The sequence below is a fragment of the Thermobia domestica genome, chromosome 7 (genome assembly GCF_964235325.1).
Source record: "Thermobia domestica chromosome 7, izTheDome1.hap1.1, whole genome shotgun sequence".
Taxonomy (NCBI): Eukaryota; Metazoa; Arthropoda; class Insecta; order Zygentoma; family Lepismatidae; genus Thermobia; species Thermobia domestica.
Window position 1 is genome coordinate 117,684,897 of NC_137460.1, and position 16,673 is coordinate 117,701,569.

A 16,673-nucleotide genomic window follows, 5' to 3' on the forward strand; every position below is an offset into this window, starting at 1 on the left:
TTTGAACTTGTATCCCAAATCAAGGCACTTTTCTTCTTCTTCCTTTAGTATTATACATTTAGTGTTTAGTATTATTTATATTTTCTTCTTCTTCCTTACAAAAGAAGAGAAAGAAGGATTCAAGAGCTTAAGACGAAGGAAAGACATTGTTATACAACAAGCCGATAAAGGAGGAGCAGTAGTAGTAATGGAAGAAAAATGATACAAAGAGAAATTAGATGAATTATGCGACGAGACATACGAGGTGATAGGTGAGAGAAAAATGAAAGAAGAAGTTAAAGAGGAGATCATAAAGAATGCAAAGAAGGCAGGCTTTAGAAAGTTATTAGATGAAAAAGGAAGAATTCCGGATATGAAAGGATTCCCGAAGATACACAAAAAAGAGGTAAAGTTGAGACCAGTAATGGATTGCAGAAAGAATATTTTTCAACCATTAGAAGAGGAAATAAAGATAATAGCAGAGGAAATAAGGGGAGAACAAGTAAGTAATAGAGTTAAGAATACAGAAGAAGTAAAGAGGATGATAGAGAAAGTAGGAAGAAGAAATGAGAAAACATTGATGTTTAGCGTAGATGTCAAAGCAATGTTTCCCAGCTTAAGAAGGGATTATATTTTGAAGGTATTGGAAGAAGAAATGGAGAATAGAACAGTAAGGAAATGGAAGAAAGATAAAGTGATAAAAGCATTAAAACTGATATGGGAGAACAGTGTGTGTACGATAGGAGAAAAATTAGTGAAAATAAAGGAAGGACTAAGTATAGGATCGAAATTAAGCCCAGTGTTATCAGAAATTGTGATGAATAAATGGGAAGAGAAAGTTAAAGAAGAAGGAGGCGAAAGACTGATTATGTTTTGCAGGTATGTGGATGATTGTTTAGGTATTTGGAAAGGAACGAAGAGACAATTCGAGCAATTTGTGAGAAGGATAGAAGATAAAGAAAAAGGAATAAGCCTGGAGGTAGAATTAGAGGAAGAGGGGAAAATAAACTTTTTAGATATGACAATAAGGAAAGTAGGAGGGAAATTTGAAACAACATGGTATAGAAAACAATGTTCAGCAGGTGTTTATTGCCATAGAAGAAGTGATGTAGATGAAGGAACTAAAAGGAACTTTATTAGAAACATGGAGAGAAGGATAAGAATGATAGACAGTGATGACGAGAAGAGAAAAGAAGACATAGAACAGTTTCACAGTTTATTAATGCAGAATGGATATAGTGAGGATATATTGAAGAAGAATAGCAAGAAAGAAGAGGACAGAAGGCAGAAGGAAGTGAGAGAAGATAGAGAAGAAGAAAAGAAAAGATGGTTCGGGATAGAGAGCATAGGAGAAAAAACGGAAGTCTTAAAAAACTTATTGAGAAAAGGAGGAGTAAGAACGTACAGAAAAGGTAGCAGAAGAATGTTAGATGCATTGCGAACGAGGAAAAGGAAGGTAACAGAGATTCAAATAAGTGATGAAGGGGTTGTATATAGAATTAAATGCAAAGAATGTGATATGAGTTATGTAGGAGAAACAGGAAAGAGGTTACAAGAAAGGATTAAACAGCACAAGGACGACGTTCGATTGAAGAGAGATAGTAACGCTATATATAAACATGTAAGGGAGACAGGACATGAAATAGACTGGGAAGGCGTAGAGGGGCTGGAAAAGGAGAAAAGAAGCATTATAAGAAAATGGAAAGAGGCAGAATGGATAAGAAAGGAAGGAAGCGAGAAACTTATGAATTGGAATAGCGGACTAAATATACATGAGGTATGGAGAAAGATATTGGATAAAACAGAGAAGAAAGAAGAGATTAAAACAGGTGTGTTGAACAACGGATAGACAATTAAAAGTTTATGTTTTTCAAAAGTGAAAGTTATTCATACACAGGTGTGCCAATTAAAAGTTTAGCTCTTAAGTGAAAGCTGATCATTAAAAGTTGCATTTGCATTAATTAAAAATTGTTAAAGGAAAGGACGAATATGATTGGTTGATGGAATACCTCCTCTCACTTTAAGAAGTATATAAGCTGTAATCTTAGAAATTGTATTTCATAATGTGTCTGATGAAGGCAAAGTTAATTTGCCGAAACTGTAACGCTATTATTTATTAGTTAATATATGCTTTGGTCAGAATTTGTCTGTTATTTTATAAAAGAAGTTCCAAAGCTAGAATGAGTGGCATTCAGATAATAATTTACTATATAAAATTATACCACCAGCAACAGAGACGCGACAAAACGCCAATGAACCACAAAATTACTCCCCCCCCAAAAAAAGTTAAATCGGCTATATGTGCGATTTCTTTACATTAAGGTGAGTCAAAAAACACTAAAAAGGTATCAAAAAATTACGACTCGAACCACCAACTTTATGATTACTAGGCGAGTGTTCTTCCTACTTCGCTACGAAGGTGATGAAGGAAACGTCACTTGTAAAGGGATAAATCGTTAAGATCTTTTTAATTTGGTCAATCAGAATGCTCCTTTAACCGTGTATATTCGACGATAACTGTTTGGGATTAGATAAAATGTGTTCGCCATGTAATTTTGAAACAATATGACGCGTGTCTATTTACTTTATTTCATAGTTTTCGCATACTCACTTTCTAATGATCGACGACAGTTGTCATCTAAATTCATACAATTAGCGCACTTATCTCAAGATTTTTCACTTTATGATGTTGAGGCAGAGGTTATTTTTGACCCTCGGAGCTCACTTTAGGAACAATTCGTCAGGAAAAATAATATATAATAATAGCCGCATGCAGATAACTGGCGATAGTTCGTGTTGGTCCCTCCGCGATTCTCCGCGAAGAAGCTAAGAAACGCGGACCAAAACGAAGTTCTCGCTGCTACGCGGTAACACTCCGACTATATATATATGTTTCGACTGGACAAAACCCGGCCGCCAGTAGTACACTAGCGGCAATTCTTGGGCGTGTCAGTAGTAGTCCCCCCCGTATATGCAACCGAGTCAGCAAAAATTTTTGTGACGTCATAGGTCAAAGGTCAATGACCTTGGCCCGGGGTCAATGACCTAGGGGTACTTAGGACCACCCCCTCTAAATTTTGGCAGGGGTACCTTGGCCCACCCCCTAAATTTTGGCAGGGGTACATAGGACCACCCCGCTTAAATTTTGGAAATTGTCAAATCTAAAAATTTGGTATGGTAGCCTAGGACCATAGTATGTACCTCTATTAGTATTGGGTGTCTATGTCGTTCCCTTTCATGGGTAAAAAATTGCCAAAAATTCAAATTTCGAGGGTTTTTGACCTAATTTATCCCCTTGGATGAGGTGTTATTACCCTATATAGTTATATGGGCGTATACAGGAGTCCATTCCCTTTCATAAGACATGGGAATATTAATGCACCCCGGGAGGGGTACCTTGGCCCACCCCTTCATTTTTAGAAATTGCCCAATTTAAACATTTGGTATTATAGTATAGGACGCTAATATGGATCACTATAAATTTGGGTGGTCCACCTCGTTCCCTTTTAGGGGTACAAAATTGCCAAAATATAAACGTAAGCAATACGTTATACCACGTGTTTGATTTTAAGCCCATTCTATTCCCTTATTCGAAGTCCTATTACCTTATATGGTTATATGGGCGTATATGCGGGTTCATTCCCTATCACAAGACATGAGTATATTCGTGCACTCCTTTAAAAATTTGGGAGGGGTACTTTGGCCCACCCCTTAAATTTTGGAAATTGCCCAATTTAAACATTTGGTATTATAGTACCGGATCCTAACATGTATTATGATAAATTTGGATGGTCCACCTCGTTTCCTTCTAGGGGTACAAAATTGTCAAAATATAAACGTAAGCAATACGTTGTACCACGTGTTTGGTCTTTTGGCCCAATTTATCCTCTTGGATGAGGTTCTATTACCTTATATTGTTATGTATAGGGGTCTATTCCCTATCATAAGACATAGGTACATTTGTGCACCCCGGGAGGGGTACTTTGGCCCACCCCTTAAATTTTAGAAATTGCTCATTTTATATATTTGGTATTATAGTACTGGACCCTAACATGTATTATGATAAATTTGGGTGGTTCACCTCGTTCCCTTTTAGGGGTACAAATTGCCAAAATATAAACGTAAGCAATACGTTGTACCACGTGTTTGGTTTTACCTAAGTTATCCCCTTGGATGAGGTTCTATTACCTTATATGGTTATATGGTTATGTATAGGGTCTATTCCCTATCATAAGACATAGGTACATTTGTGCGCCCGGGAGGGGTACTTTGGCCCACCCCTTTAATTTTGGAAATTGCCCCTTTTTACATGTTTGGTATTATAGTATAGAACCCTAATATATATTACTATAAATTTGGGTGGTTTACCACGTTTCCTTTGATGGGTACGAAATTGCCAAATTTTAGTACAACCACGTGTTTGGTTTTGGCTCAATTTATCCCCTTGGATGAGGTCCTATTACCTTATATGGTTATATGATCATGTATAGGGGTCCATTCCATATCCCCTTAAATTTTGGAAATTTTCCAATTTAAGCATTCGGTATCATAGTACATGACCTCAACATGTATCATGATAAATTTGGGTGGTCCATCTTGTTCCCTTTCATGGGTAAAAATTACTAAAATATAAACATAAGCAATATGTTGTACCATGCGTTTGGTTTTTGGCCCAATTTCTTCCCTTTGATGGGGTTCTATTACCTTATATGGATATATGGTCATGTATATGGGTTCATTTCCTATCATAAGACATGGGTACATTGACGCACCCCTTGAAAAATTTGGGAGGGGTATCTTGGCTCATCCACTCGGTTTTAGAAATTGTTTTAATATAAGCATTTGGTATCATAGTACAGGACTTCAATATGTACCACTATAAATTTGGATGGTCCACATCGTTCCCTTTCATGGGTAAAGAACTACCAAAAATCGAATTTCGGAGGTTATTGACACCTATTTAGCACGTTATATGGTTTATTACCTTTATATGTTTATGTTCCCTTTTAAATTTGGGAATTATCAAATAACAAAATTCGGTAAACGTTTTCTAGGACCCATTGGTGTTCCTCTTATGGCCAAATATTCAAAATTTAAATGTTATTGACCGGCTTTATTATTGAATAAGTACAGGATTTATTACTTTTTTCATAAGACACAGGTGTATTTGTGTACCAATCTTTAATTTTGGGAGGGGTACATTTCTTATTGTCATATCAATAATTGGTAATTGTTCTTTGGGTAAATCATTATGATCACGTGATCAGTTATTGACCTATGATGGGATTAGGAGTCCAGGACATTGGTACATTGAAACTTTGTAGGATAATTTGAGAATGCGTCATTGGTATTGATTATTACAGCCAAATATAAACGTAAGCAATACGATGTACCACGTGATTGACCTTGATGAGGTAGTGTACAGGGATACATAGCTAACCTTATTGAATCTTATGACTCATAGTCTTAAGGGAATACATGCTACAACACTGGCAAAGTTATTGTAGATGCAATTTGATTGGTTGATCACTATCTTTCGTGCAATCTGATTGGCTGATCACTATCTTTCGTGCAATCTGATTGGTTGCTGATTTTCAAATCTTTGCTGCATTCAGTTTTTAAGTTTTGTTTAACATTTAAAAATCTTGGTTTCGTTCAACATTTTGGACTCACTGATAAATATAATCAAAACCGTTTATTTTTTAATCGAATAGTTAAAAACCGGATAAAGTTTGACGGTTAACCGTGAAACGTAAAATTTTTTTAGTTTGAAATTTTTTGTTTTAATTTTTTTGTTTCAGAATTTTTGTTTGAAATTTGTTTCAAAATTTTTTGTTTGAAAATTTTTTTGTTTGAAATTTTTTGTTGCAAAATTTTGTTTGAAATTTTTTTGTTTAAAATTTTTTGTTCGAAATTTTTGTTTTGAAATTTTTTGTTTCAGAATTTTGTTTGAAATTTTTTTTGTAAATTTTTTGTTTAAAATTTTTTTGTTTGAAATTTTTTTCGTTTGAAAATTTTGTTTGAAATTTTTCGTTTCCAAATTTTGTTTGAAATTTTTTGTTTCAAAATTTTGTTTGAAATTTTTTTTGTTTCAAAATTTTGTTTGAATTTCTTTCGTTTGAAATTTTTTTGTTTGAATGTTTTTCGTTTCAAAATTTTGTTTCAAAGATTTTTGTTTGAAATTTTTTGTTTCAAAGTTTGGTTTGACATTTTTAAAGTTTGTGCACTCATTAGTAAAGAACCGGAACTGTTTAGAACTAAAACCTCTGGCAACATTGTGGTGCAATAGTACACGTTAGAACATGATGCAATAGTACACGTCAGAATATGGGGTTGTACTTGAAATGAAAAAAGCACAATTCATTGAAATGGATCATTTTATTACACTCCACATACATCCATACCAGATAGTGGTTCTGGATATTGTCGATACAATGTATTTTGAACTTCTTGCACTAGTTTGTCTTTAGCGTATAATTTTAATTCCAATTGAAGTCTTTTAAGGTCTATTGCGATATCAATTGGTGGAAACTCAATGTCCATTTGATCACAAATAAACTGTTTATCAATACAGGTATGCACCCACGAACGATGTTGACAACCATCACAATATCTAGATACATGTTGTACAATATGCATAAATAGTACTTTTTCAGGAATATACTTGTTTTGTTACACACTTCCACTGCATGTTTCACACACTGAAATACGCTGATGAATTTGTTCCATTCTGTTTGTGTTAGATACACCATGTTGCGTGGGACATGGAATGTACTCTTTTTACGTAACAGCACCATCTTCTCTTCGAGGACTGTACGCATCACCACTTCATGATTTGAGCCTAATGATTTGACTATGGTCACATTTAGCTCATCGTTCATTTGGTCGATTCGTGCCATTCTTCAAAGGTCAGTTGTACACCAAATTGTTCTGCTTTGCCCAATCGAATCACTGGTTCAAATGTTCTAGCACTGATACCAATCATCACATGTTTTGTTTATTGGATAATAGCTTGCGAACATGAATCCTTTATCGTTAGAAGTACACATCTTTCCTCCTGAAAAGCACTTGCTCAAATGATTTCACGGTATTGGTTGATTTATAGAACTACGGCTGACGTCATGTGCTGACGTTTGAATTCATGGTTTCATCACAGTTGCTGACGTCATGCCGAGCAACCACATTCATACAACTACGGCTGATGTGCTGACGTTTGAATTACAATTGCTGACGAATCTGGCTGTGTACTAAATTCAAACTGATGACTTCGACCCAAGAGTCTTTTATAGCATAAAGATACAGATCCAGTATTTAAGAAACGCAGCAGTTCTTCTTGTTTTGATGGTTCCATGGGTAAATATCTTGCTGGTAAAATTATATTCTTATCATTTTCAAGCTTCACTACGATTCTTAATCCAAATCATTTGGCTAGCTAAGATTCTATAAGGTACATTCTGTTGTAAATCAGTAATCTTGGTAAATGATTTCATCACATCACGTGTGTTTAGAAACTGCAGACAAGTAGCCATGATGATGTTATCATGAATACTAACGCGAACGATGATGCAAAACTGATGACGTTGCATGATCATGTTCTGACGTGTACTATTGCACCATGTTCTAACGTGTACTATTGCACCACAATGTTGCCAGAGGTTTTAGTTCTAAACAGTTCCGGTTCTTTACTAATGAGTGCACAAACTTTAAAAATGTCAAACCAAACTTTGAAACAAAAAATTTCAAACAAAAATCTTTGAAACAAAATTTTGAAACGAAAAACATTCAAACAAAAAAATTTCAAACGAAAGAAATTCAAACAAAATTTTGAAACAAAAAAAATTTCAAACAAAATTTTGAAACAAAAAATTTCAAACAAAATTTGGAAACGAAAAATTTCAAACAAAAATTTTAAACAAAAATTTGAAACGAAAAAAATTTCAAACAAAAAAATTTTAAACAAAAAATTTACAAAAAAAATTTCAAACAAAATTCTGAAACGAAAAATTTCAAAACAAAAATTTCGAACAAAAAATTTTAAACAAAAATTTCAAACAAAATTTTGCAACAAAAAATTTCAAACAAAAAAATTTTCAAACAAAAAATTTTGAAACAAATTTCAAACAAAATTCTGAAACAAAAAAATTAAAACAAAAAATTTCAAACTAAAAAAAAATTTACGTTTCACGGTTAACCGTCAAACTTTATCCGGTTTTTAACTATTCGATTAACAAATAAACGGTTTTGATCATATTTATCAGTGAGTCCAAAATGTTGAACGAAACCAAGATTTTTAAATGTTAAACAAAACTTAAAACCTGAATGCAGCAAAGATTTGAAAATCATCAACCAATCAGATTGCACGAAAGATAGTGATCAGCCAATCAGATTGCACGAAAGATAGTGATCAACCAATCAAATTGCATCAACAATAACTTTGCCAGTGTTGTAGCATGTATTCCCTTAAGACTATGAGTCATAAGATTCAATATGGTTAGCTATGTATCCCTGTACACTACCTCATCAAGGTCAATCACGTGGTACATCGTATTGCTTACGTTTATATTTGGCTGTAATAATCAATACCAATGACGCATTCTCAAATTATCCTACAAAGTTTTAATGTACCAATGTCCTGGACTCCTAAGACCATCATAGGTTAATAACTGATCACGTGATCATACTCATATTTGACAATGATTTACCCAATGAATGATATACTATCCAATTACCAATTATTGATACGACAATAAGAAATGTACCCCCTCCCAAAATTTAAGATTGGTACACAAATACACCTGTGTCTTATGAAAAAAAAGTAATAAATCCTGTACTTATTCAATAATAAAACCGGTCAATAACATTTAAATTTTGAATATTTGGCCATAAGAGGAACACCAATGGGTCCTAGAAAACGTTTACCGAATTTTGTTATTTGATAATTCCCAAATTTAAAAGGGAACATAAACATATAAAGGTAATAAACCATATAACGTGCTAAATAGGTGTCAATAACCTCCGAAATTCGATTTTTGGTAGTTCTTTACCCATGAAAGGGAACGATGTGGACCATCCAAATTTATAGTGGTACATATTGAAGTCCTGTACTATGATACCAAATGCTTATATTAAAACAATTTCTAAAACCGACTGGATGAGCCAAAATACCCCTCCCAAATTTTTCAAGGGGTGCGTCAATGTACCCATGTCTTATGATAGGAAATGAACCCATATACATGACCATATAACCATATAAGGTAATAGAACCCCATCAAAGGGAAGAAATTGGGCCAAAAACCAAACGCATGGTACAACATATTGCTTATGTTTATATTTTAGTAATTTTTACCCATGAAAGGGAACAAGATGGATCACCCAAATTTATCATGATACATGTTGAGGTCATGTACTATGATACCGAATGCTTAAATTGGAAAATTTCCAAAATTTAAGGGGATATGGAATGGACCCCTATACATGATCATATAACCATATAAGGTAATAGGACCTCATCCAAGGGGATAAATTGAGCCAAAACCAAACACGTGGTTGTACTAAAATTTGGCAATTTCGTACCCATCAAAGGAAACGTGGTGAACCACCCAAATTTATAGTAATATATATTAGGGTTCTATACTATAATACCAAACATGTAAAAGGGGCAATTTCCAAAATTAAAGGGGTGGGCCAAAGTACCCCTCCCAAATTTTTAAAGGAGTGCACAAATATACCCATATCTTATGAAAGGTAATGGACCCCTATACATGACCATATAACTATATAGGATAATAACACCTCATCAAAGGGGATAAAATCGATCAAAAACCAAACACGTGGTACAACGTATTGCTTACGTTTATATTTTGGTAATTTGTACCCCTAAAAGGGAACGAGGTGGACCACCCAAATTTATCATAATACATGTTAGGGTCCAGTACTATAATACCAAATATATAAAATGAGCAATTTCTAAAATTTAAGGGGTGGGCCAAAGTACCCCTCCCGGGGTGCACAAATGTACCTATGTCTTATGATAGGGAATAGACCCCTATACATAACCATATAACCATATAAGGTAATAGAACCTCATCCAAGAGGATAAATTGGGCCAAAAGACCAAACACGTGGTACAACGTATTGCTTACGTTTATATTTTGACAATTTTGTACCCCTAGAAGGAAACGAGGTGGACCATCCAAATTTATCATAATACATGTTAGGATCCGGTACTATAATACCAAATGTTTAAATTGGGCAATTTCCAAAATTTAAGGGGTGGGCCAAAGTACCCCTCCCAAATTTTTAAAGGAGTGCACGAATATACCCATATCTTATGAAAGGTAATGGACCCCTATACATGACCATATAACTATATAGGATAATAACACCTCATCAAAGGGAATAAAATCGACCAAAAACCAAACACGTGGTATAACGTATTGCTTACGTTTATATTTTGGCAATTTTGTACCCCTAGAAGGGAATGAGGTGGACCGCCCAAATTTATCAAGATACATATTAGGGTCCTGTGCTATAATACCCAATGTTTAAATTGGTCAATTTCCAAAATTTAAGGGGTGGGCCAAGGTACCCCTCCCAAATTTTTAAAGGAGTGCACAAATATACCCATATCTTATGAAAGGTAATGGACCCCTGTATACGCCCATATAACTATATAAGGTAATAACACCTCATCCAAGGGGATAAATTAGGTCAAAAAACCCCGAAATTTGAATTTTTGGCAATTTTTTACCCATGAAAGGGAACGACATAGACACCCAATACTGATAGAGGTACATACTAAGGTCCTAGGCTACCATACCAAATTTTTAGATTTGGCAATTTCCAAAATTTAAGGGGTGGGCCAAGGTACCCTGCCAAAATTTTCAAGGGGTGCATTAATGTACCTATGTCTTATGAAAGGAATGGACCCCTATACATGACCATATAATCATATAAGGTAATAGGACCTCATCCAAGGAGATAAATTAGGTCGAAAACCAAACACGTGGTACAACGTATTGCTTACGTTTATATTTTGGCAATTTTGTACCCCTAAAAGGGAACGAGGTGGACCACCCAAATTTATAGTGATCCATATTAGCGTCCTGTACTATAATACCCAATGTTGAAATTGGGCAATTTCCAAAATTGAAGGGGTGGGCCAAGGTACCCTGCCAAAATTTTCAAGGGGTGCATTAATGTACCTATGTCTTATGAAAGGAATGGACCCCTATACATGACCATATAATCATATAAGGTAATAGGACCTCATCCAAGGAGATAAATTAGGTCGAAAACCAAACACGTGGTACAACGTATTGCTTACGTTTATATTTTGGCAATTTTGTACCCCTAAAAGGGAACGAGGTGGACCACCCAAATTTATAGTGATCCATATTAGCGTCCTATACTATAATACCCAATGTTTAAATTGGGCAATTTCCAAAATTGAAGGGGTGGGCCAAGGTACCCCTCCCAAATTTTTAAAGGGGTGCATTAATATACCCATGTCTTATGAAAGGGAATGGACCTCTGTATACGCCCATATAACTATATAGGGTAATAACACCTCATCCAAGGGGATAAATTAGGTCAAAAACCCTCGAAATTTGAATTTTTGGCAATTTTTTACCCATGAAAGGGAACGACATAGACACCCAATACTAATAGAGGTACATACTATGGTCCTAGGCTACCATACCAAATTTTTAGATTTGACAATTTCCAAAATTTAAGCGGGGTGGTCCTATGTACCCCTGCCAAAATTTAGGGGGTGGGCCAAGGTACCCCTGCCAAAATTTAGAGGGGGTGGTCCTAAGTACCCCTAGGTCATTGACCCCGGGCCAAGGTCATTGACCTTTGACCTATGACGTCACAAAAATTTTTGCTGACTCGGCTGCATATACGGGGGGACTACTACTGTGTCGCTCTAGCGACGATCGACATTTACCGCAAGTGGGCCACTAGGTGTTGGCGACGTTTACGGCATGAGGGTAGTGAAGTTCCTCACATGTCTGGCAACTGTCCGGCTCAATTGCTGTCTGAAGATCTACATTTTGTTCATGTCTTGGTCTTCCGGCATGTGGTGTGTTTTCGAGTGTCTCGTCACCGTTCTTAAACTTGTTAACCACCACTGCACTGTCCGCTCAGTCACGACACCCTCACCAAAGACCTGACATATCTTCCGCCACACTGCTGCGGCGTTCGACCCCAGTTTGAACTCGTACAGCATACACGCCCTATGACGCTCTGTGGTGGTTCCATGTTTAATCTGTCCTTACGCAAATGCACAGTGTAACTGAACTGCCACAACCAGGTAGTATGTTGGATATATAAACACCAAGAACTGAATTTCGCCTTATCTCCATTCACATTGAACTCAGGGTGTGAGGGCCAATTATCGCAGATCTCCACATAAAGCGACAGAACTTTCTTGGTTACTTTTATACATAAGACTGATTTTCTTAGAAATTGCACTTGATTTATTTAAGATTTTCTGACAAATATTTATTATTCGTGACTAAAAAGACATAATTATTTTATTAACAGCTATATCTCACTTCGTGTTTTACAGGAAATAGCATTTAAAAAAGCAAATGAAATACAAACTAAAAAAACTTAATTAAAAAACGTCGTTTTTCACCAAATTTTCCACCTGATAAAAACAGTTTTCTTACAACGCTAATTACAGCATATAAATAATATAATGTCCAATTTAGTTTAGTACCATTGTTTTATGGTAGAATTTATAGTATCTTATCAAAACGTGTGTCTTTAAACTGTCAAATACAAATCACCGGAAATTCTGTAATCTGCTGTCACAAAAAGTATACCATACTATTTTCGGATGGCTATAAGAAAGAAATACCATACTACTTTTTGATCGGTATGGTAAAATACTATTTTCCCATACTATTTTTCGTAAATTATTAATTATATGTAAACTTTGTTATTTTTACATGACTGAAGCGAGGTAATTTCACGATGATGTTTTAACATCTGGTCATTAGGGGGGCAGGAAATCATTTGGGGGGGCCTGGCCCCGATGGGCCCCCGTGGCTACACCCCTGGTAAGCACAATGATAATTAAAGCAGAAATTTTCATATGAGTATGCACAATGGTAATTGAAGCAGAACTTCTTTCATATGAGTGTGAATAAAGGTAATTAAAGTAGAGCTTTTCGTATGAATGTGCACAAAGGTAATTAAATAAGAAATGTTCATATGGGTTTGGGTAAACATTAGCAAATAAGAACTTTCCAGATGGGCGTGCATAAAAGTAGTTAAATAAGAAATGTTCTTATGGTTTGAATAAACAGTAAATAAGAACTTTTCATATAAGTGTGCACAATGGTAATTGAAGCAGAAGTTCTTTCATATGAGTGTGAATAAAGGTAATTAAAGTAGAGCTTTTCGTATGAATGTGCACAAAGGTAATTAAATAAGAAATGTTCATATGGGTTTGGGTAAACATTAGCAAATAAGAACTTTCCAGATGGGCGTGCATAAAAGTAGTTAAATAAGAAATGTTCTTATGGTTTGAATAAACAGTAAATAAGAACTTTTCATATAAGTGTGCACAATGATAATTGAAGCAGAACTTCTTTCATATGAGTGTGAATAAAGGTAATTAAAGTAGAACTTTTCGTATGAATGTGCACAAAGGTAATTAAATAAGAAATGTTCATATGGGTTTGGGTAAACATTAGCAAATAAGAACTTTCCAGATGGATGTGCACAAAAGTAGTTAAATAAGAAATGTTCTTATGGTTTGAATAAACAGTAAATAAGAACTTTTCATATAAGTGTGCACAATGGTAATTAAAGCAGAACTTTTTCATATGGGGTGTGAATAAAGGTAATTAAAGTAGAGCTTTTCATATGCAGTATTTCAATATTCAGTACTCATATTTTGATATCATACCTCTTTGATTTAAATGGATTTTTAAACAACTCTGTACCTGTTGAAAATGTTTAGTAGTATATCTATTTCTGTGTGCGTGTTAACAGTATGAATAAAAATAAAAATATACCTATCAGAACAAAATTCAAAAAAGTATTTAAAAATATTTTAAGATATTAGATTCTAATTACATTTATCTCTTCCGCTTATCTTCACGACTTCCATGAAACCCTCTCGCGACCCCTAGGTTGAGAAACTCTGTAATACAGTATTAGTTTCTAGTAGTTGTGGTCACAACAAGTTTTTACTATTAAATAAATTTAAGCATTGTTGAAAATTCCTGCATAATTGAAACCGGAATTTATAATGGATTTGTATCACTTCCAGTTTTAGTACAGAGTTAAGGATGGGGATGAATAGTCTTGGCACGGTTAACCGATTGCAAAAAGTCGTTACTCGCTATCTATTATTGTTTTTGCTCTATAGCAATCAACGTTAAAACAGGGAATAGTTTATTTGTACCATCTTAGGTAGAAGACTAATCTGCATCAGCGAGCTCGCTTCCTGACTTTTCATTTTCTTCATCGTAGCCAAAATTGATGGTGATCCATCAAGTATTTCTTCAGTTTTTTTTTCTACGGACGGATAGGGTAATAACTATATATAAAGAAATTTTGGTAACCAAACTCCTTAAAACTTTGTTTAGCCTAAACTGGCTACGGGCTACCCGGGCTACCAGTCAGAGTTCCCGTCATGGTGTTGGAGAAAACATTCGTAGGTTGTACACCTGAAAAATTACCACTCTCGCTATGACATCGACTAGGTCTGCTTAGGAATCGAGACGGTCAAGGATCCTAGAAATTATTTCCACGCATGTGCGACGAGTAATACGTCAGGCTATTGTGCAAGTAAGGAGACCAGTGGTACCTGTGTTTCTTCTGAGGTATGTATGTAGACTCCAAGATGCATATGAGCGGGCCTTGTTCTAATCAAATATGGCGCTCAGAGTTGTCTGGAGGAAAGACATGGATTACATTGAACTCAAGAGTCTCCCAGATATAGCTGTCACTATTTAAGTTCATCACAATGTATTGCAACTGAAATCGTTTTTTACACCAACTGGCGTCGTACGTCATCAAACTTACCATTTTGTAATATGACTGAAGCATTTTAGGCCAATAATATTTGGCCATTAATATTCGACAATGTAAGGTGGTAGTTTGTGCCCACCACGGTATTTTCTTATGCGTTTGCGTTCCTCACTGTAAGCTACATTGAAGGAGGATTCGTAAGAAAACACGACTTTATACTATTTAGCACGTAAGTGATGATATACATGTGTCCATTATTTATCATTCAGCTTTGAATGAATTTATTTGATTGGCGAAACTAGAGAGAGGGCTTGGGGCCAGGTTCCCTATTCAAAACCTTGTTCCCGAAAGGTCCTATTCCCAGTAGTGGACATGTTGTTACAAGGTAAAACTGAAAAACGTGGTGAACATTTGATGTTATCAAACATGTAGAACTATATTTTTTAGACAATCGCAACTACGGATAAGATCTAAAATACCACTAGGAAACAAATAACAGTACATAATGCACACTACGCGTAATAATTTGATTTGTTATAGTCAAAGAGTTTGGTTTGTTACATTGAAGACTGACATTTTAATTTTCAAATTTCCCTCAAACTCCTTTCCGTTTTTGAAACCTTTAGTAAGATGAATGCATATTTGGTATTTATGTTTTCAGATTTGTTCAGTAGAAAGTCATTAAATTTCAGTTTAGCGGTACATTCCACGAACAGATTAGTATTTATATCCCCAATATTATACAAAACCACTCTTATTATATAAAGAAAAAAAGTACTGGGAATAAAATTTTCGAGCACGGATAGTATCCATAATTACTTTCCATTAGAGTACATGGGAAACCAATATCTAGTTGTCCATTTCTTGAGGTCAACTAGATGGATCATTTCCATCAACGAACTCAATCCCTATGCTTAGACCTTTACATCATGACCAAAATGGACGATGATCCATCAAGTAGTTATTCTGCTTTCGTGTCTTCCGGGCAGACACAGGGACGGACAGAGTAAATATACAAAATAGCTTTTTTAAAGCCAAATTCCTTAAAACTCGTATTGTAATAAATCTGTTATGAAGTATAAATACGAAGCTGTATTACGGTATGGCATCAAGGCCTTCTTTTTAAACTGCTACATCTTCTTCCTATACCGTACGTCCGCCTCATAGCCAATTTCCTTCATCAACGCCCAGCTTTCGTAGAAATCAACCAGGCTCAGTCTCACCATTTTGTTCTTCGTGCTGGGGTGCCACAAGGTTCCGTGCTCTCCCCCTTACTCTATATCTTATATGTTGCAGATATGCCACAACCTCGGCCACCCATCCATGCACTACAATTTGCTGACGACACAGCCTATCTCGCTCTGTGTTCTTCTGTGGATCGTATTAACACTACTCTCCAACCAGCAATCAGTTGGTCACCTGGTGTCTGAAGTGGAAACTTAAACTAAACCCCGCCAAAACCCAAATGGCCTTATTTGCCCGCAACCGCAACAAATTTTGCCTAACACAAAATCCTGAGCGTCTCCATCTTACGCTTCTCGGTTCACCGTTGACCTTATCGAACACTGTGAAATATCTAGGCGTCATTTTCGATAAACATCTCACCTGGAGAGCCCACCTTTCTCAGTTACAAACTAAAATTCGACGCCGCATAAATTTGTTGCGAAGCCTCTGCGGTACCAACTGGGGTCTCAACACCG

The 16,673-nt window shown here is 35.5% G+C and overlaps 1 protein-coding gene across 1 annotated transcript; it reads left to right on the forward strand.

Moving 5' to 3' along the window:
* Positions 1-262: 262 nt before the first annotated feature.
* Positions 263-16,403, forward strand: LOC145689309 (uncharacterized). Its single transcript, XM_081763450.1, has 2 exons — positions 263-878; positions 16,270-16,403. The coding sequence occupies exons 1-2, from the start codon at positions 263-265 to the stop codon at positions 16,401-16,403; spliced, it is 750 nt and encodes a 249-aa protein (XP_081619576.1).
* The last annotated feature ends 270 nt before the right edge of the window (positions 16,404-16,673 follow it).

What these genes read in the sequence shown, in the direction of transcription:
- LOC145689309 (XM_081763450.1), top strand. Translation starts at nt 263, where the DNA reads ATGAAAGAAGAAGTTAAAGAGGAGATCATAAAGAATGCAAAGAAGGCA. An exon ending in GTATGTGGATGATTGTTTAG is followed by an intron (nt 879 to 16,269) that starts GTATTTGGAAAG and finishes TATATGTTGCAG; the next exon opens with ATATGCCACAACCTCGGCCA.